The 23,131-nt window shown below is 35.2% G+C and overlaps 1 protein-coding gene across 3 annotated transcripts; it reads right to left on the bottom strand.

Moving 5' to 3' along the window:
- Positions 1-493: 493 nt before the first annotated feature.
- LOC18445307 (arginine-glutamic acid dipeptide repeat protein) lies at positions 494-14,508 on the bottom strand. 3 transcript variants are annotated; one of them, XM_006855446.4, is made up of 6 exons: positions 13,974-14,507; positions 13,795-13,850; positions 10,760-10,918; positions 5,533-5,628; positions 4,811-5,449; positions 494-3,162 (listed from the first exon to the last, which is right to left on the bottom strand). In XM_006855446.4, the coding sequence occupies exons 2-6, from the start codon at positions 13,798-13,800 to the stop codon at positions 1,312-1,314; spliced, it is 2,751 nt and encodes a 916-aa protein (XP_006855508.3). In that variant the 5' UTR covers positions 13,801-13,850; positions 13,974-14,507; the 3' UTR covers positions 494-1,311. The 3 variants fall into 3 exon arrangements, with proteins under 3 accessions (XP_006855508.3, XP_020529832.2, XP_020529833.2); XM_020674173.2 differs by lacking the exon at positions 10,760-10,918 and having other exon boundaries at positions 13,974-14,508; XM_020674174.2 differs by lacking the exons at positions 10,760-10,918; positions 13,795-13,850; positions 13,974-14,507 and adding an exon at positions 8,689-8,763.
- Between the last annotated feature and the right edge of the window lie 8,623 nt (positions 14,509-23,131).

The following is a 23,131-nucleotide window of genomic DNA, read 5'->3' as shown; positions in this document are numbered from 1 at the left end:
TTGAAATTATGTTGGGAAGTTCATGAAATTGCTCATAAGAGTTGGATGATGTAACATCCCACATACATTTGTTTACCTCTAATTCCAAATAGCCCATCGTTCTTTTGATCAAATTCCAAATAACCTATCAAATGATACATTAAAATGGGTTTTGAAATTCATCAAAATACACCTGGGGTAAAATGTTAAATAGTTCAAATTCAAGGTATTTTGATAAATCCCCAATTCTTTTTTATTGCATTCGAAATTCTTGTTTGGCTTCACTTTGTTCCATATCTATTCTTAAATTTTCCTGTGACTTACAAAGACTCATCCACATCCAAAGAGTGATACTAAATCATCCAATAAAATCTCCTAAAAAAGTAACTAAACAGTGTGTTGCATGTAGTGTGGTAGACTTTCCCTTGCCCTTCTACTTCATGGTAAAGTCAATAATCAAATTGAGCTGCAACGCTGGACTTTAGGATTGACATTTGAACAAGCACTGTGGCCATGGACAAAGTCAACATGAAAATTCACTTGATAGCAGTTTTCGTAATCACACAATTAGGAGAATAAACATTTACATCTCCATGAGATTGAATGAAGTGGATAGCCACTTGTATAATCATGTATACAATTTCAAAAATCAAATTAAAAAAGGACAAAGCGAAAACCAGAAACTGCATGCGTCAGAAAATATAACTTTTTATACATGTAACAGAACTGCCATTGATACCATGAAGACTTGATAGATGCAAACAAATACCCATGAACCACTTCTCTTTCGCCCCATCTCTCTCTCTCTCTCTCTCTCTCTCTCTCTCTCTCTCTATATATATATATATATATATATATAGCAAAAGACAGAATGTTAGCTTGTTTCGGGTCTATTGGCACTGGCAACAGAAGAATTATCTGAAATGGAGAGCCAAGCTTGAAAACTCTGGTGGACCTTAACTGTTTTCACTACAATTGAAAATGCTGCAACTATGATGGATCATGGGAGTGAGAAGCTGATCCAATCAAGATTCAGTCGCCCTCATGTCATGTATATCCCACCAGCCAGAAACCAATCCTACGAGGTGTGTATAAAAGAAAGATTATGCCATAGTGTACTGGTGTAGAGCTTGCAACAACCAGTGTACCTTGTGCACCAAAGGCCACCTCTCAGGCTTCAAGAGTGGCTCAAGGTCATCAGTCTTGAGTGAAAAAAAAAAATGCTTCATGGTATGTTGACGAATTCTTGGCCTCCAATAAAGCAGCTCTATAAGATCAGGGACTTCAAGAACAAAAGATGGTTATACCCCTAGTAGCAAACAGGCAATGTGCCTAATCAGATCGACCATCTTTTCCAGTCGAGATCTCTGTCTGGTAATTTGGGACTACACCTAACAACCCATGTGACCCTCTCCTCTCTGATCGAATCTGAGAGACAACCACAGCAGTGTTCTTGCTGCTACTGCACTCCTCATCCTCCAACTCCACTTTCATATCCTTATCAGACGCCTCTTCTTTCTCAGATTCAACCACTGGAGCCCTATCTTGGGCCTCTCTTCTTCGTCTTCGTGTTGAGGTTTTTCGACCCAAGGTCTTATTGGTATCGGTTTTGTCACTATTCCTTGCTCTCCGCTTTGTGTTTAGATAACCACATGCAAGGGCTTCCAATGCTCTAGTTGTCAAAGGCCGGTTTCTCGTACTCTGCCTCCGAACATTTTCAGTGGGTTTTTCCTCCTTGACCACGTCATTGGGGTTTCGGTTGAATTCTGAGTTTGAAAAATTTGCTTCTGGTTGTGGGTTTAACTCGTCATGGCTATCAGCCACCTGTGGAACTAAGGCTTCTCCACTCTCAATATCCAGTGGTATGTTCAGATCTATCAAAGCCCGAGGGGGCTGGATCCTTTCAGTTTCACTAGCATTATCTAAACAGTTGGCTATAGTTCCACTATTATCTGGGCTGGCCTGGACAGAGGAAGGAGTGTGCATCTTCTGCAGAGATGCGCTAGACTCTTTAGCCTTAGAAGGGCTCACTTCACATGAATTTGATCTGCTAAAAAATTCTTGTTTCTTAATTTTACATTCCCCGGAAAACCCATCTCCCCGATCATTTGAAACACAAGGGCTTATCTTTTGCCTTTTTGGAGAGGGAACAAAACTATTTGTCTGATCAGAATTTGAGCATGGAAGCATTGGGGTTTTTGTTTCTCTCACTTGTTCTTCTTGATTTTCCTCTGATACTGGAGTAGATTCCTGTTCGTTTTCATGCAAATGTACATTGATATTCTGGTCAATTTCCATCATAGTCTCTCCTGATTTTTCGTTAGCAAACTTGTCACGGAGGGGAGACTCTTGGCTCTTCTGCAAAATCTGAACAGAATCAATCTCTTCTACCTGCTCGTCAGAGCTATCCCCATCAGTTGTTTCTCTCGAGAGGCTTGTCAAGCTGTTCATAATCGTATCAGCAGGTAAGCTTCTCATTTCTCTCACCTTAAACCGCTCTCCTTTACGAGCCAAGCTAGTATCCACCACAGTGAATTGGGGAAGGTCCAAATTGCATTTGGGCAACCTTGGGCGTAAGTAACAATGGCGGTTCTGATTGGATGACCCATTCTCATTTTGCTCTGGTTTTATATCTGGTTCCCAGGCATACTCTTCCTTGGGTTTGTTTCCTTTGGACCCATCCACCTCTAGCTCAAGAAGCCCTGGCTCTAATGCCACCTTGTTCAGTACGTCACTCACTGAATCAAAATAATCGACATTCTTTACAAGTCTTCTTCTTGAGAACTTCTTTATACCTGGGGTTAGGAAAACCAAGGGGTGCTTGGAGCCAACATAACCCTGATTTTTGGGTTGTTCAGAGTGCCAACCTTTTGCAAGGAGGCGAGGCCACACTGCTTCCCAAAAGAGATCATTTGACCTTGCTTTGCTTAACCTGAAGTCTCCTGTTAGAAATTTTATGATATCTTTGGATGAGAGAGAGGAGCAAGCCTTGCCAACAGGGATTTCAGAGCGGGTAGGGCCTGGCTGATTTGTCCTTATGGGCTCCATAAGAATCCCAGTAAGGTCTTGCTTACCCTTGCCGATTCCAATAGCATCGACTAGCTGCCTCAACCCGATTGTATTCTTCAATGCTGAGACATATTCCTCGAGTGAAACTCTTCCTTCGCCAAATGATTTAGAAACCTATTGATCAACTCATAAGGCAAAACAGCATCAAAGAACAGTATAATGAAAAGGGAAAGCATACTCTAATCCAACTTAAGAGAAAACTGTAAACCATTGGGCTTGCAATTACCCGACCAAACAGCAGACATTGAGAGAGAGAAAGAGAGAGAGACTCATCATTGGCATCCTTACCTGTTCTGCTGGGTCCCACTCTAAATCCATCATTTTATTTAAATGTAATGACATTTGTGGACCATGGGTTTGTCCATCATTTTATTAAAATGTAATGACATTAGTGGACCATGGGTTTCCATACCCATTGGATCATATTCTACTTCACTTATGAAAAGCTAAAATTACAACACAAAAATGAATTTTGTTTTTTATAAAGAACTCCGAAACGTTCTTTGGAAGTTCAGAGCATTTTAGCCATTTTAAAGATATAAACAAAATAGTTTCCTTTAAACTTTTTAGTATGAGAATAACAGTTACTTCTGGAAATAGAATAACGGATTATATTGAGATCTAACATATCCACTTAATGTATATTCTTTATGTTTTGTCAGTCTTTCTGTGTGCTATTTGATGTGACTTATTCAAGAAGAGTCCGGTGTGCTCCCCCGGACATGATCCATGTGTTGTGGCTTCTTTGGTGATCAGTCCTCAATTAAGGTGTATTGCTGCATATCTGACTTTATGTCTTCTGGATGGAAATTTCAAGATTTTTCTGTTCTGCTAATTAACTATATCATTACTGATCAAAATAAAATATCCAACTATATTTTCAGATTTTCGCCTCTTGGTTTCAACGAATCTTGATCCTAGAAATTTTTTCATAAGACTGCTGGCCTCATCATCATCGACCAAGCCTATCTCAACTGTTTGGGGTTGGCCTGTTTTTCCAAAATCCTTCTATACAAAAGAATCAGGGTCACAACGAATCTTGGTATTTGATGCACCATGATAGATAGCTTAGCTAGCCTAGTACAGCCAAGTTACCCAATTCATATTCATTAGTGAAACCTATTGTGTAGAAAGCAATCAAATATCTGCTTTAGAAGTTTGAGTACTTCTTACTCTGGCACTTGTCCCCTCAAATAAGTATCTTGGACCCACAGGTTAAAGCCATAAGTGGGAATGAAGGAAATGTTGCAATTTGTCATAGCTATTCCAGTGCAAATATTTAACTGCAACGAGTCCAATAATTTAAATAAAACATGAAGAGTTTGAAATTGCAAAAGATGCATAAAAAGCAGAAAGCATGTCACTAAACCTCAAATGCCCTCCCCTCCCCTCCCCTCCCTCCCTCCCTCCCTCTCTCTTCTTACTCTAGTACTTGTCCACTCAAATAACTATCTTGGAACCAAAGGTTAAAGCCATAAGTGGGAATGAAGGAAATGTTGCAATTTGTCATAGCTATTCCAGTACAAATATTTAACTGCAACAAGTCCAATAATTTAAATAAAACATGAAGAGTTTGAAATTGCAAAACATGCATAAAAAGCAGATAGTATGTCACTAAACCTCAAATGCCCTCCCTCCCTCCCTCCCTCCTTCCCTCGCTCTCCAAAATCATAATAGAGAAAATTTCTGCTCTCATTCACACACCAAAATCAAAATAGAGAAAAACACTGAGAATAATCAAATGAGCATCCACGAAAGATACCTCGATCAGCGTATTCCCTGATTCCTCAGTTGTGTGGGGTAACAGACGTGCCAATATCTCCTGCTGCCTCCATCCTGTGAAAATCCGCTGCCCATGAATACACTTCCTGCTCCTAATTTTCCGACACTCAGCCCATCTCCGATGCGCATCAGACCTGTAAAACTTTCCATAATAATAGGAAAGTATGTCCCCCATCTCCTTACTCTCAACAAATCTTCTTACTTGGACTAAATTCTTGCCAAAAATGTAGAGTCCAAGAAGAAAACTGTCCTGCTCAAGCTTATTCCATGAGCCACCATGCGTACCAGGGACTAGATGCCAGCTTGTCAAGCTAAGACAAACCATATCACTATTTCCCCCAACAATAGACTTCTCATTGCCATTTGCATCATTCTGTGAATTCTTCTGATCAACTATGTGTACAAGTTCTTGGCATGATGATTCTTTATGCCTTTTATAACCATCTGCTTCACCAGAGATCCACATGATTGGAATGGCCAGTCCTATGGCCATGGAACAATCGCTGTGCTTTGCAACAGTTGCTACAGTCCCATTATGTACAAGCTCACTTACACGGTCACTTTCTGGTGTTAGGGGTGGAGCTTCCACCTGGTACTGTTCTCCTACTCGTGGTTGTACCTGTGGATGCCAGGGTTCAAATCCCCAGGCTTGCTTTGCCCCAAATATTTTACAGATCCAGAAAAGGGAAAAGGAACATGTACCTGAGGATCTCCATATACACCACTTGTGCAAGGAGAACCAGGGGAAAGAATGTCATCAATGCAGTCTTCACCAACATCTAGGTCAGCTGAATGCATCTGCTAAGACATACAGTAGAATAAGAACCTCTGCAGCCTCAAATCTTACAGATGAATGAAAAGATACAATGAAATTGCTACATTATGGTCTTAGACTATGGTAAAACATAGTCCATGAGGATCATCGATGTCAGATGAAATGATCAACAATGACATAGCAAGTTGGACCCACCAGGACATCCCCCTCTCACTCCATTAACAATTCATAATTTCTTCAGACAGTGATGACTACCATATGCTTTCCCTATATACAAGGGGTTAAAGCTCCATGAACTAAAATGGAGGGTAGGATCATAATAATCCAGAAAAAAAAAGAGGCTAAGTCAGCTTGTATCGGCATTATGGACAAACTTCAAGTCGAACCCTTGACTTCCCTCACCCAATCTGATGCCTACCACTAAGCCGAAGCCTTTGGGACAATAATTAACAAAAACAGCCATATTCTTTTCACCATCAAAAGTGTATAGAGTATTGCTGATCTAGGTCATAATAATGGGCATACGGATTCAGCTGTGGCTTTTCTTTCTGATCCAAACCCAATGTTCAATAACATTATTAGCAGAAGAAATAAAACAAATGTTTCCGCAATTAGGTTAAATGGAATATTTATTTTGAATTATATCCACTTATTCACATGCAGACTAACTTTGAAAATCAGAAGATGGTAAGAATCTGTTTTCAGATTTTGGGATGGGAGTACATTTTAAAGTTGGATTATTGGAGTTCATTCATGGACAAGTAATCATTTCTGTTTGAATCCATGACATAACTATTGATTTAGTAATCATTGTAGGAGAGTCTCTCTTTTCCTTTTATTTCTTTTAAGTTGGCAGATTCATTGTTGCAAATCATACAATCAGATTGGAAGTTGTTCAGCCCACCAGTGCAGAAACTAATTGAAACAGCACCATATATCTTCAATTATTTTTTGTCGCTTCTAGTCTGCCGAGGATGAGACGAGAACTCAACACTCTCAGAGTAACAAACTAGCCTTCCTCGAATTTTATGAAGGTTCCGGTTATGGTGAGGGCCTTGACGCACGGCACCAATTATGGTGTGTGCTCAACATTCAGAACTATCCATTTAACTTGGAGGGTGAAGATTTGTCTAAGACCTCAAGATAAGGGAGGAGAAAGAACAATATGCACTGTCCAATACAATTAGATGGTGCAAATACCAGAGCCTGCACAACAACAGCTTCTGGCCCTGATGCACCAAACACTTTTTCCTTCTCTGGATAACAAGTCTAGGGTGAGGGCTCATGGTTTCTATTTTTTTTAAAATAACTAATTTAAAGTTTCTATAACCTATTTTGGAGCTACTTTTTCACTTTTGTACAATGATCTAGAAGACTAGAGCACCACCTTCCTGCTAAGGGATGGTCCGCTTTGTTTCCATGGACAGGTGACACGTCATAAACAAAGAAAATGTTATAAAACGGTTAACACCCAGAAGAGAAAGAGACATAGATAAGAATATAACACCAATGCAATTGCCAGATATACCAGTGTTTACCAATCTGATAAGCACCATGTATACCTCCCTACGAATGTAACTGGTATTCAAAGCACAACAATTTGGTAACAAATCTTGTATTTTTTGCAAAAATTCCACTAGGTTCCCCTGGAACTAGGACAAATAACATTAAGAAATCACCTTCATAATGTTTATCCTCCAAATTTTAAATGGTATTAAATGCTCACATCGAAGTCAAGTTTTACAAAATACAAAACTTAGAGACAATGGCCTGGTGAACTAATATCAGATGCAACATGAAGGTCACAGAGTACAAAGAATAGCTTGATGGACAGACATTTAGAAGCACTCAAGGCATTCAACACCATTATGGAGTAGCAGTAAGTTACACTATACTTTTGCAATGGAACCAATAACAACCCTTTGTAGCATCCAAACAATGAATTCCATGGAATTTTCTTTTTAATGACCATGGAAGTTGGCAACATGCTCTTCATTGCTATGTTACAAAATTGGACCCTCTTCTACATGACACATGTATTACAAATTATGAGCTCCCACAAGCAAGTAATCTGCATTCTTGCAAGACCAGGTATGCTTTCAAATGACATCCGTGGAAAAAATTTGGAACCGCTATCATTTAAGAAACATGCCTCTCATATTAAATTGTGTAGTGAATATTTAACCCTAACGACATCCTTTAAGCCTTTAAAACAGAGCTTTTAGTTGGGTATTCATATGGTCAGCTCACCTGGAATATGCAGGAAATTGGATGCACTTAAGAAAGTTCAAACAGCATTTTGAGGTTATACCAGATGTAATCAACGGTAAGCATGCATGAATCAAACACATCCATGAGAAAAATATGCATAACAAGTGAAGGAACTCATACTAATCATATACTTCGTTTAATTGAAGTTTTTTTTATTTGAATAAGGGTTTCATTGCATTACTTGCATAAACTATTCCAACAGTCTGTTCTGCTTGGCCAAATAATTTTGAAACACAAGCGCTTGTTGTTATGAATTGAACAGAATATTGACAAGACGGGGAGTTACAAGATCTTTTTTTCTTCTTCTTTTTTTCAATTGGTAATTGCAGAGTTACAAGTTGCAAGATAATTTTTTAACAGTTTGGGGCTTTCATATATTCAAAGCTGTGGTGTCAACAATTTAGTCAAACAAAAAGATAGTCTTATATGCAAAAAAGGCAGACAACCAAGGGAAGAGAATCAGAATCCAATCTTAGTTTCACAGAAATAAAGAGCCACAGGTGCAAAGTCAACATGTTGAGCATTTCATCCCCATGGCATATGAGAACAAAGAAGAAGAACAGGGCCTCAAAAGAATACCACTCAAAGGAATTCAATGCTGGATTTAAAAGGGATTGTTATGCATATAATGTTTTTTCTGCTTGATGGTCAAAGGGGTTCTTATATTTTAAATAAAAATAGTTTTAAGCTTCAAAATCAACTTCCTGCCAAGAAATCCAAGTGTCTTAGCATGAGTTGTTCGGCATAATAGAATCAATCAATCTTAAGCCATGCAGTTCTCGGATAGGGTGTTCGAGGTTCGTAAGCACTACCGATCAGTAAAGGGCATTGCCAAGTTCTCATAGCTTTGGAGCCCACCAATCATCAATGGCAATCCATTACATAGCCCTCTACAGAGTATTTCTGCAATAAGAGGAAGACATGATATACACCTAATACACGTAAGTTATATGATTAGATTATACATACAAATATATTCCTGATGGGCCAGGTTGTGTAGTACCTGGTCGAGCCGTGAGAGCATGATAATGGCCTACTCAGCCTAGCAACCCAGATCTAAGCCCAGGCTTACTCGATGAACCTTAGGTCCAATCCATACAACCATCATTTGCCAAACCAAGGCCATTGGATAGGCCATTAGGCCTATTTCCAGCCCAAGCAAAAAATCTGTTTATTTACCAGTCACCATGGAGGCACCACGAGTTTTTGAAATCCCATTCAGCATTTCATTTTGCCACAAAATCCCTCTGCTATTACGTATATAATATATAATAACTTCATGTTTAAGTCAATATTTAAATATAAGAGAATAACTTGAGAAATTAGAAAAATTAAGAAAAATGAGAACAAAATAGAACTTAAAAATAAAGTGAAAGCATAATTAAATTACTTTATTAACTCTAAGCCACCTCTAGTAAGCTAATAAGATACCCCTCAAGAAAAAGCAAACAATCATATCACCTCTAGCAGCAAAAATGCCATCACTCTGCAATTAAAATAAGCAAGGGACCAAGCATGTGTGCTTCTTGGCTTCTTTAAATTACTATTAGGGCACAAATGTCATGTGAGAAATTGGCTAGACATATTCTTTATTCTATTAATTTGAAGTTCTTATAGAAATCAAACATACAGATAAAACCTCAATGATAAGAAAGCCATGACTAGGATAAAATACCTCAAAAATTTTGTTTAGTATGGAGATAATAAAATTATGCATGAACTAGCTGACGACCATATTCACATCATAATTGATACCATTAACACTCAATAGTTAGTTTATAAGGCTCCCTGCTACTCTTTTTAGGGCAAAATCTCTTTCTGCATCTTCAAAAAACCTTCCAAACTTTGAATTCATCTCATGTGATATATTTCTTTCAAGAGACCAATGGAAGAACAGCTTAAGTGTATGACCTAGGTGAACCAATATTTCTTTTAGAAATCCCCCCCTCCAAAGTATTACACTAAAAATCCAATGATCTTATTCCAAACTGATTAGCAAGAGAAGCCTTGGGAGTTTGAACAAAGTCAACAAACATAGAATCATCTTCACATAGGAATTCAACATATAGACCCTCACATGGTGATTTCTCCAATATAAGATCAAATAGTAGAACCTGTTAAGACAGTTATATCTCCACTATGAGATACCATCTTCTCTCATGGTTGTAAATTAATCCATTAAACACAACTGTATGGGCCAGGGTTGAACAAAGTGAAGGTCACCTCCCCCTGTTATGTACTTATGATCATTAGCATAAACCCCTTCAAAAGTGACGGCAATAAAAATCAGGCCAAATGAATGAATCAGGGAAGCATCATTAAGACCATACTTCCTCGTGGTTATAAGAAATCTAGCAAACTGCACTCTGAACTTCAAAGAGGTTGCTTCAAACTATATACTGCCTCCAATTCGAAATATAATGACATCAAAAGGGTTATCATGATTAAAGCTAAGATTGATGTAAATTCTGGATGGAGTTGTATATATATATTAATTTACATCGGCAACTAGAACAAGTGTCTCAACAAGGTCAAACCCATATTCATTTGACAACCAGGCTACCAATCTAGCCCTAAACTATCTCAGTAATTCATAGGTTATTATGTTCCTATCTTCACGTAACACACGTCCTAGTCTCTAAGCCTAAGATCCTTCTTAAGACTGCTTCTCTCTAGAAAGTATAATTATCCACTTTCATACAAGAGTGAGGTCCACACAGAGACATGAAAAAGAAATAAAAAAAGTATGACAAGATGACAAAAAGAATTACAAGGAAGATGCTCAAGAGTATGGGAAACTCCAGAAGAACGAGGACACAAAAGTAATGAAGAAGAAATAGATGGAACATCGAGAATGGGCAACAAAGAAGAAGTAAGAGTTACCTCATGAAGGGAACCTATCAGAGGCAGATCTTTGACAGAGCCTTCCAGAGGTGAAGATATAAGTTCTTGACTTCCTCTGGTCCTCCTACGATAAGTTTGTACTGAATGATGTTGATTCTCACCTTCTGCATATTCCGGAGTCATCATCTCTCCCTGAATCTGAAGAGGAGATATAGGAATAACTATTGTGAGAGAAGCAACCCCTAGAAGTAGACAAACAGTTTGACATACCACATGACTGATAAGGAAAATTTCCCCCTTCGTCACTGGATCATGCCACCTATATTCCTTTTGTCCTAGGCTCTCTGATGAATATACACATTTTATTGGGATTCAATTTATCTTTTGGAGAATGGGGAACATGACTATAACACCTAAAACAGGAAACCATAATTCCAAACTTCTTACAGCTCTACATCCTCATTCCTTCAAGTGACGAAGTTTTCAAGTTTACCGATTGTTTAAATAAATAAGGCAAACAACTTAGTGCATGCATTAAAATAATGTGAAGCAAATCACAAACTAACACTACTACTACATCAACTATAGATATAAAAGCATGGGATTCAGTCAACATACCATCCATCAAGTGATTCTGAGAGTTACGCTGAATAGAAGGTAGATGAATAAATTAAGAGATGACAGCACTCTTATTTTGATGCACATTCAACCTTAACTTGTAGTGGGCATACACTAGATAATTTAACTGTTAGTAAGTCAATTATTTATTTTTAGGGTTTACCAAAATGTGTTATATATCAAATTGAAGATTGATATGCATAAGGCTGGACAGCACATGACAGAATTACAAACATTCAGCTAGCTTCAAATTAAATGCCGAAACTAACTAAATTTGGAAACTTAATATAAAACTCTAACATCTAGAATGTGGTTGTTCAAATATGGGTATGATTTGACCATCATCTAGGATTATGCCATCATCAATTACTGTCCATCTGCAAAATAGTATCAAATATAAATAAAAACAAGAATGGCTATGATTCATGAAAATATGAAGTAGATTATATTTGCATACTTAAAAGAAGCAATCCAGATCTAATGCTTCTTACGGCGAGTATATTACTATTTACAAAGACTAAGCATAAGAACAGCATTCAGGCCAATCTATATGAAGAGAGTTAGGATGCATGAAATCAAACAATGAGATAGTTCAGATAGATGTATTTCTATATTTAAGAGTCTAGAACAAAATTAAGTCAGTATATATCTAAAGCAAGTTCCTCTAAACAAAATGAAAATTTGTTAATGTTTGGCCACACAATCTACTACATTTTTCATCTCTCGTTTATTTCCAAGAACCAAATCAATGTGTAACCAGCATTTGTGATCTACCACAGATGTTTTATTCTAACTATATTAATATCGCTATATTTAATATTCAATTGCATTCTTTGTCAAAATGTAGCCCACACACATGAGAATTTCCCTAGGGACGGGGGTAAACAAACTTGAGAACTAACATAAATTGCAATTCTACAAATCAATAGTCCAAGATGCATAGGAATCTCTCATCAGAAGCTTCATACTTGCTATTTCTTCCTTCAGTAATCTTCCAACTCTTTTCTAAAAAGTATGACAATCCCAAGCTATACTCATGAAAAAATGGAATATTATTTTCAAATGTAGGGGATTTTGACCGTTCAAGATTAATGCTGCATGACAAAAGAACTACTGAAAACTATGTAACTATGTACTCTTTCATGGCTTAGATCACATTTCCATTTCAGGGAAATGGGTTCGGGAAAATTTTCAAGAAACAATAAACATTCAGAGCACTACAGGGAAATATGCAGATGGAAAATGCATTGGACAAATTCACAAGAGACATTAGATTTTTGAAATGCTTGAAACCTTAAGGGAAGAAAACGCGGAACTGGTTGGAAGGAACAATAGCGAAGTTGGACAAAACAAAAAGAACGAATCAGGAAGACACATGGGAGGAAAAACAAATGGCAGCATCATTCTCCTCTTTTTCTTTATATGCATTTGTTAAATACAAATTCCATTTTTATGAAATTTTCTATCCACCCCAATGATAAAAAATGGAAACCTAAGATACAGTTGAGCAGTGAATATGTCAACCATGGATGGGGCCCTTGCTACTCTGAAATATTTCCAGCTTTCAAATTCCACATTTTATATTAATACGAGAAATATATCCAATTATGACAATAGTTCATGGAGGACATTTGCAAGGTTCAAAATTTATAAGAGGAAGATTGTCGTGCTGAAATTTTAAGTAGAGACGTTAAATTTTTAGGGTTAGGCTAATGGTTCATAGGGTTACACACTAAATACAGTCAATTGACTGCAACTACATACCATTCAAAAAAATGAGAAACAAACCCCAAATAAACCATAACAAAAACAATTTCTCACACATACTTAGACAAAGAGCACACATTTTCAAATGACAAACCCCCAGCCATGTAGTTCCCAAAAAACAAAAAAAAAAAACTAAAAAGTGAAAAGTAAAGTGATATGAGGTATAAATGTTCAAAGTTTTAACAACATAAGCAGGGCAACCACCTACATACTAACGAGCTTAAAACAAAGAAACAACATAATCAACTGATCAGTTCCAATTAACAAGAAGAATATATAGCTTTCAAAAATAGAAACGAATGATAGATTATTAAGTACATGGCAAAGATCAAGTTTGCAAACAATCACGATAAAACATGACCCCAACCACAACAAACCAGAGAAAGATATAGTAGAGAGAGAGAGAGTATGCAAACCATATTGATGAAACCATATAAGTAAATATAGAGAGAGAAAACCCACTAATCATCTCTAATGAAAGTACAAAAATCATGCGTAATCACAATGAAACAAACTACAAAATACTGTTACTTCCATTGTACCCAATGGGAATTAAACAAGATCCATGAATTTCACTACAAGTAATACAAAGAACCCATAACAACACTGAACAAAAACCATAAAACCATAGCCCATTATCTTCCCAAAACAACCATATAAACCAAGAGGTTAGAGAAAAGACTGCTAACCTCCATTAAGTGCTCTGCAACGTCACACGAGAATTGGGTACCAAAAAAGAGGAAGCCTGAGTCAATGGGTTCCATGATTATTACAAGCTATGTCGCAGATGCATGAAACCCAGAAAAACCAAAGAAGCAGAAACGAGAAAAGACATGAAATAAAGAGGACATGTAATGCTCGAGCTTACCTGGGTTAATGGGTCGTTGAGGGAAACGAATGGCATGCCATATCTTAGAGAGAAAAAGATTAAAGGAGAGAGAGAAGTTAATAGGGAGAGAGAGAAGTTAATAGAGAGAGAGAGAGAGGGGGTAAAAAGATAGAAGAGAGCGAGGAGTAATATAAAAAAGGAGATTTCTGTTAAGAGAGAGAAAAAAAATAAAGAGAAGTTCAAGGACTTGAGAGAATAGTACGAGTCGAACAAGAGAAGAAGAGGGCGACTTAGAGAGAGAAAACTTTAGAGAGAGAAAGTTTAGTGAGGGTAAGTTGTGAAGAAAACTTTAGAGAGATAAAGTTTAGTGAGAGAGTTAAAGAGAGACGAGGAAGAGAACGACTTAGAGAGAGAAAGTTTAGAAAGAGAGTCTAACAAGGGGGATAGCGACTTAGATAGAGAAAGTTGAGAGAGAGAGTTTTTAGAGAGAGGAAATTGAGAAGTTTAAGGAGAGGGGTCGGAGAGGGATTTAAAGGGCAGAGGAGATTTACGCAGGCTGGAAGACTTGCCGTCATATGAGATGATGTGACCACGGCTCTTTTATCTCTCTGTTTTATTTTATTTCTTACAAAAGAACGGACTATTTTACCCTCGCTCTTAGAGTGTATGCCAGATCCATTTCTGAAAAAATGACTATAATGCCCCCCTGTGAACATTTCAAAAAATGACCGATATACCCTCCGGCAGCGTTGTGTGGCCGCGAAACTCGTGGCCTTCGTTCTTTGCTCTTCCAACACGTGCAGAATAACTATTTTGCACCTATTTATTATGGAGTGGGAAATTGCCCTCTCGGTGGTTATGGGCAAATTGATCCATAGGCCTCAGGGTTTCTTGAACTAAAGCAAATATAATTCTAGAGATAATATTTAAAAACTCGGATCGGCCAAACAAAACTTAACTTTGACGGTTGGTTTTATCGAGAATTAACCAGTTCTGTCATATAACCGGTTGGTTCCTAATAAAAATTGCCGAGTTGTCAGTGTGGTGTGGGAATTAGATCTATACCCTTAAAATCAATCCGCATTAAGCGATTCCAATCACTATTTATTTTTTCTAACATTGGTAAGCCAACCAAGAATTGAGAGGAAGATTCCTGCTTTCTGGCAAAAGTACAGCAAACAATGGTGGTGTATGCATAGAGGTACAACGCAATGGAATCAACTGGCCTTCTTTAATCATGTTCCCCGACGACCATGTATAATCGCCGCCATCCACCATTGGGGACAAACGGTGGATGCCCACGGTTTTCATGGTATCTTGAAAAATAGAGAAATTAATAACTCCTCGAATAACTGTTATTTAAGGAATAGACACGGTTTCTATGCAGCCAGCCCACATATTGTAGAAATGCGGGCTTGGCAATAAATATATATTTTTTTAATATAATTTGATCTTATTTTTTAAAGAATATATATCTATAAAATAGAGATCATGAATATGAAAAAAAAAATGAAAACTAAAAATAATAATTATATCAAAAAAATATTTGGATTGTTAGTTACTATTGTTTTTAGATGGACCACCTTTGTATCTATCTTTAAGATGGATGCTTTATACTTCTGGATCTCATACTGTAGAAATGCAGTCCAGTCAGCATGAAACAATTTTTCTGAATAAATTCTCTCAAAAAGTGTAATTTTTATATTTATAGTTTTATTTAATTTTTATTTTCTTCAATTGTTTATACTTTAGATATTGAAAATTCCAAGTTTAACTTAATTGTCTAAATTGGGATGTGAGAACCTTCTTGCTCGAACATATTTTGAATTTTGGAAGTTCGAAGTTGTTTGAAATTGCAGGATCCGAAGTTGTTGCACTTGTATTGTTGGTAGCAACATGAACTTAGACTATCAAGGGCTCTGGTTTCCCCTGTCGAGGTGGAACAATATCACACCTTGTAGGTCCAAAGTTGAAGTTCAGAACAACTTCAAACCTCCAATATTCACAATATATTTTCAGTAAAACGCTTCAATTCAAAGTTGGACCATAAGTTTAAACTTGAGACCAAAAATAAAAAATACTAAAGGTATATAATATAATACACTTAACTTTTCCAGCAATTTAATAGCTCACCATTTTATTATTCCAAAATATATTTTGATGGTTATTTTAAAATTAGATCAAGAAATAAAGGTAAAAAAGTAATTAGTTGATCACTTGTGTGTATTTTGATAAATTTCCCAAAAAAATTGAATAGAAACTCATGTATGTAAAAACAAATTTGTTGAGAGAATTATTTCTTAAATGACAGTAATTTAGAGAAATATTTGCATAATTTTTCTTAAAAAATACAAGAGTGATTTATGTATGGATCTTAAATTTTTTGTAAAATATGAATTTATAGGCAGAAATTACAATGAAGATCGGTCAACCCTCTTTTTTTTTCTAAAATTACCCTTCGGTTTGAGGATGGAATCCTCGGTTTGAATTTTAATTTAATTTTATTTTTTCATTTAGAAAAAAATTTAGAGTCCGTATGTAAATCCCTCAAATTACAAGTAAAGTGGATTAAAACAATCAACTTAAACCTTTTAGTACTAGAGTTATTCATAGATTTTATTTTTCTAAATTCGTGATGTTGTGTTTGTATCTTTTGTCTGCTTTTACGAGATAAATCCGGAGTTAAAAAGGTTTCAAAAATCGTTGGTGGCCACATGTTCAACTATACGTACTCTTTCTCTCTAATATCCCGAATTCAATGGAAAATTTCATATTCATAAAAACCACCTCTACCCATTACTTTCTCTCCATATATATTTGAGGGGTGTGGTGTGCATAAGGTTGAGGCCCTAAACAACCAAAGTAAGGTGTACATTCAAATATCCCGAATTCAATGGAAAATTTCATATTCATAAAAACCACCTCTACCCATTACTTTCTCTCCATATATATTTGAGGGGTGTGGTGTGCATAAGGTTGAGGCCCTAAACAACCAAAGTAAGGTGTACATTCAAATATTATCGAAGATGCTATTTTGGTATTATAAATCTTTGTGATGGCTTACAAATTTATTTTTATATCTAGTTATAAATTCAAGGCTTCAAAAATAGTGTAGATCATGCAGATTTATAAACACTTGAAAATCTTGAAAGTTGACTAAAAAATACATTATAAGATGTACTTTTTTCAAGAATTAAAATCTATTTTTTCTCATGTCCATACATCTTGAAGTCGAGATGATCAATTTGAAGATTTTTTAACGTTGAAGTAACCTCTTAGTGAATTTTTGATGTGCCCCTTAATTTGATTATTTACAGCTTCACCCTTATAAACTTCTTCCGTATCTAAAAAAACACTCTCTCTCTCTAACTTGCAAGAGAGAGAGAGAAGGAATTAAATATCGATGGTATTTAGGGTTGTTAAACAGTAAAGTGATTAATCTCTCGAACCATGGGCATGCTGTTGTTATCTTTCAAAAGTTGGCTTTTTTTGTAAAGTTTCATCTTATCTAAACCACTTAATTGGCACATGTCCAGCACGACCAGGCCGTGGTTGAAGATGGGTCCCCTTCAATCCGGAACTCTATAAAAAAACGTGTACATTATGCTCTTTTAGGAGCATATTATACATTACTCCCTCGCTTATAAGACTTGACTTTTGAGATTTTTTTTCGGTCTAAACTTCTGGAAACCACCTATTAGATGTTTATTTTTAAAATAAATTTTTTGAATTCTGAGTTTTTTGACACCTAGATTTCACCTTTCAAACATTGGATGATTTGTGTTCAACCTTGAAACATTTTTCTATTTTTCTAGTATATAGTTAATTCAATCTGGAAATAGTTTTTATTGAGATTAGTTTATGGTTCGAAGAGGTTACATCCCCAAATTTTAAAGGGCTAAAATTACTCTTAAATTATGTTTTACTTGAGGGAGTAAATACATAGTATACTTCGGTGGGAATATAACATATCCCCCAAATCTAAAATTTCATATTTAATGTCAACCATGATGATCATGAATTTTGAAGTTTCCTTTTCCTGAAAAGTAGAACTGATTGTTTTAGACTTTTTTTTTTTTTTTTGGATTTTAGCAAGGCACCATTTTTGGCATAGATCTTGAAGGCAAACCGTTTGATGCATGAGGAGACACACACAACAAGGTGAGTCGGCTGACTCTCCCAACATTGTCCACATTATAATTCTTTAGAGCAATGATTTCATGCAACGGTTGTATAGTAATATAATGCAACAACTTTCAAAAACCATATGACGATTTGTTTGATCCAAAATTTGAAATATATATTCTTTTCATTCTAATGAACAATCACAAAAAAAAGAAAAATTTGAAAACATAGCTTAAAATTTTTTAGCCCAATTAACATAGGACTTTCATTTTGATGAGATGCTTAGATCTAGGCTTTAGAAGGAATTTTTCATTTCCAATTTTTTTGGATGCCTTTATCATTAGCTGAATAATGCTAAAAAAAAAAAAAAAATGCTTTTGAGTTTATAAAGACTAAGAACTTGAAATTCACCAAATGAATGGGCTAGATTAGTTTTTGGAGAAGACTCATTTTGACCATATCTAGGGTTCAAATTGAACTTTTTCTTTTGAGGGATTGATAATTAAGGAAGAGAGTGTGTGTGCAAATTTTTGGGTCATACAAATACCACAAATATGGTTTTTTAGAAGTTTCATGGCATCATACTATGATACAGCCGTTGCATGAAATCACTACCCAATTCTCTTTATTATTTCCTATAAATTACTAATATATAAATTACTAATATATTTTATTCTTTCAAAAGCTTGCATTAGATTTTGCCTTTCTTTGTTTCTCAAATGAAATGAGATGAAACGGTGTCTTTTAGTCTCACCTTTTGTAATGGGATAGTAATTTTTTTGGGTGAGGTTTGTATAAAGTTGAGGACCTAAACAATCAAAGCAAGGCGCACCTTCAAATTGAATTGAAAGATGTTATTTTAGTACTGAAAATATTTGTGATGGCTTAAAAAATTATTTTCATGTCTAATTATAAAATTTAAAACTTGAAAAATATTGTAAATCAAGTAGATCTATGAATACTTGAAAACTTGAAAATTGACTGTCCACAAAATGCATTACAAGATGAACTATCTCCAATACTTGAAATCAATTTTTTTCTCATGTCCATACATCTTGAGGTTGAGATAATTGATTTGAAGATTTTTGAGTATCGAAACAACCTCTTTTAAAGAATTTTTGAGATGCACATTGATTTTATTGTTTAGGGCCTCACCTGTATATAAAATTCTTCTTCTTTTTTTGATTTTACAATTCTATTGTGATATTTAAAAAAAACTATCAAAATTAGCCATAGCCATCAGATGTGAAATCAAGTAACAAGAGATAAGTCAAAAAATTTAAAAAAAAGTACTATGAAATCGTGTATGATCGGATGCAATAACCAACATCGAAGGAGATAGAAAGAAGAAAAACATTGGAGAATAAAATTAATAAGAAAAATCAATGTAAAACTTTTTGGAGAGGGAGATAAACACGTTCATTGTACAAAAAAGGATGCATAGTTAATTATGATTTAGTGTCAATTTAATAAGGTCTGGTTTGTATAAAGTTGAAGCTCTAAGCAATCAAAGTAAGTTGCAACTTCAAATAGTATTAAAAACTTCAAATACTATTAAAAGATGTTGTTTTCGTACTGAAAATCTTTGGGATCACCTGAAAACTTATTTTCATCTCTAATTATAAATCTGAAAGTTTCAAAAGAAGTGGGGATCAAGCATATCTATGAGCACTTGACAATCTTGAAATTTGACGGTCAAAAAAAGGTATTGCCATATGCATTATTTCCAATAATTGAAATATATTTTCTCTTGTCTATACATCTTGAGGTCAAGATGATCGATTTGAACATTTTTTAGCATCAAAACAACATCTTCTAATGAATTTTTTAGATGTCATGATTGTTTAGGGTCTCAATGTTATATAAACTTTTTCCTATTTAATAATAGAAAAGTGTTGGGAGCGCCCTCGGTCACTCGAAAACATTGTGCGTCCACCCCACCGCCTCATATCATAATCCATCAAAAAAAGTGGTTCGAGAGCCTATAAATTTGCAAATAAATCCATCAAATTCGGCAAGAAGAAATAGATTGGAGCCCTAAAAAGGCCCTATTTTGGACGCCATCTAAACAGCTAATCTGAATCGTCCATTTCAATGAACCCTAAATCGGTGAGATTTGCATCATTTTAGGAGCTCCAAATCTAACCCCAAGGGCAGAAATTGATTATCAGTTTTGAGTTCAATCCATCATAAATATTAGAAAAGTTTACATAAGGTTGACCACCTGTAGAATTAAAGTGCACCTAAAAAGTCCCTTAAAAAAAAAAGGCTAATTTGATAGTGAAAAAACATACGATTTATCATTTCGACGTCAAGATGTATGGATCTGGAGAAAAAAAGATTTCAAGTCTCAAAAATAGTATATCTTACAACATATTATCTAGACCATCCATTCCTAATATTTTCATGTGTTTATAGATTTGCTTGATTTAAACCATTTTTGGAATTTAAAATTTGATAATTAGAGATGAAAATAGATTCTTGTGCTATCTTAAGAATTTTCAATACCAAAATTACATCTTATGATAAAGTTTCGAGGTGCGCCTTACTTTGATTGTTTACTGTTGCAATGCAAACCACACCCTTAAATATTTCATATGCGTGAGTGGTAGGCATATTTCAATAAAACATAAGGAATCCATTTTGCAAAGACAATTATATTTGTCTGGGGCCTCTGGACAGTCAGGAAAATGACTGACTGTTGATGAAAACCCAACATGTTAGAGCATGCAGATATGATGTAACATAGGGTTGGTGGATCTTAAGGAATACCTATAAATTTTTGGTGATTATTGCACACAATAATTCTTACAATGTTACAAGATTTATAAATATATTAGGATACAAAAATATGGGGAGTAAAAAAAATTCATTATTGTGGCTGAAATTTCTGAAAGAAGGCATGTTGAGACTCATGTAAGATGGCTTTGAGTGAAGCTGGAGAAAAGTATAATGACTAGGACATGGGTTTTATGAGTCCCCGGACTCATTCGTAGATATGCTTCCCTTCTTCATAATCCGTTTTGAGATTTTTTTTGGACCTTATTTATGGAAATATATAATATCTAATGTAGAGATCATTAATATGTAAAAATACATAAATTTTAAAACTAAATATGATAGTTTTTTGAAGAATATTTTTAGACCCTTGGATTTTTATTTTTATTTTTATTCAAAGACCACCATTTTACATCGATCTTTTAGATATATGTTTTATGCCTTGGGGGCAAATGTAAGATTGCATCCCCAAGTGCATAAAACACTTTTCCTAATGATTAAGGTGGTACGGATTAAAAGAACGGCATGCGATGATAATAGGTTGGGATATTGGCTGTAATACCACTGAGCCTTATTACAAAAATCGTAGAATTTCTTCCCACCTAAAGGTAGCAGCTTAAATCACCACCCATCTTTTTTCCCCTTTTTTTCTTTGAGAATGGAGTTGGGTACATGTCACTGTTACCACCTGAGCCCCAATTAAAGACCGCAGACTCCATTCCAAAAACGGTAGGGGCCCCAATTATACATCTTATCACCAATTCAGAGTGCACAACCTTTAGTTTAAGTGAATCTCAACCATTCATTGGGTATGATAAACAATTTGTGAGGGTATATCGAGGTTGCTTTGACACTATTTTAGCTTTTCCATGGCAACCTTATTGGATAAAATAAGGAATTAGGTTTTGCTATTACTAGTTTGACAAAAAACTGATTTCTAAATTTCTGATGTCTCTTGCTGGGGATCACGCTGTTTCTCTTACTATATACTCAAGTGAAATAGACTATGAGATAACAGCACGTATACTATGCTCCCTCGGGAATATAGTTTACTGCTCGGTTGGTTGGATGACCGAATAGGGAGTAGTTTTTATTTTTTATTTTTTATTTTTTATTTATTATTAATTTGAAAGTTTGATAACCACCTTAAAATCACTAGAAGATTATTTTGAAAAAAAAATCAAAATCAAAATTTGAGTTTTCTAATCGTTAGATCTCACCTTTTATAAATTAATGGTTTCTTGAGGCTTTTGTTTTTTTTTAAATGCTTGGAGGGTGTAATTTGGAAATTTTTATTGAGGTTAATGTATGTGTTAAGAGGTTATAACCCCAAATTTTGGGTTCTTAAAACTATTCCTATGTGGGTTTCTACCCAAGGGAGTAAATAGACAGTATACTTGTAACAATCCTAAACTTTTGAAAAAAAAAAAAAAAAGAAGAATAAAATAAACTTTTAATACATGATGATTCGTTTGAACATGATGGTCCTTAGGGACCATCTCTACTTTTCAAAGCTTTTCGTTTAAAAGCTTTGTTGCTTCTTTGCGCTTGCCACGTCCACTAAAGGACGTGGGCTTTAGTCGTTTAAAGCGTAACCTAACGCTCACACCTGTAACGTAATAAAAGAATAAAATAATATATTAGTAGAATTTAAATTCAGAGAGATGAGGACTCCTACCTTAGAAAACTTATGAGATTTTTCTCTCTGGTTGAAACACAGTGAACTCCTCTCTCTAGCCGAATTTTTATCGGAAGCTCCTTCTCAAGTATTTGTGGGTAAGTGATATCGTCTTCCTGAAAAATAGTCTGTTTTTAATAAATAGTGATATTTCCGTCTAGGATCTTTATGTTATAAGTTTTGTGTGTAAGTGACATCGTCTTCCTGAAAAATAGTCTGTTTTTAATAAATAGTGATATTTCCGTTCAGGATCTTTATTTTATAAGTTTTGTGTGTAAGTGACATCGTCTTCCTGAAAAATAGTCTATTTTTAATAAATAGTGATATTTCCGTCTAGGATCTTTATTTTATCAGTTTTATGTGTAAGTGACCTCATTGTCTCGAAAAATAATTCATTCTTTTTAAAAATAAAATGAAATAATTATTTCTGCTTATTATCATGAATTTTAGGCGCGATATATTTAATGCGCACGTGACCTCATTATCTTGAAAAATAATCTTTTTAATAAAAATTGTGATATTTTATCTATGTTAGAAATTTTGAATGCTGTAAATTAGAAAAATAAATTTATTTATTTTTCTTGTTTATTGTTAGAAATAAATGTGATATTTCTGC

Source organism: Amborella trichopoda, chromosome 2 (assembly GCF_054954075.1).
Source record: "Amborella trichopoda isolate Santa Cruz 75 chromosome 2, AtrichopodaSantaCruz75HAP2 v2.0, whole genome shotgun sequence".
Lineage (NCBI taxonomy): Eukaryota > Viridiplantae > Streptophyta > Magnoliopsida > Amborellales > Amborellaceae > Amborella > Amborella trichopoda.
This window is presented reverse-complemented; position numbering and strand designations above follow the sequence as displayed.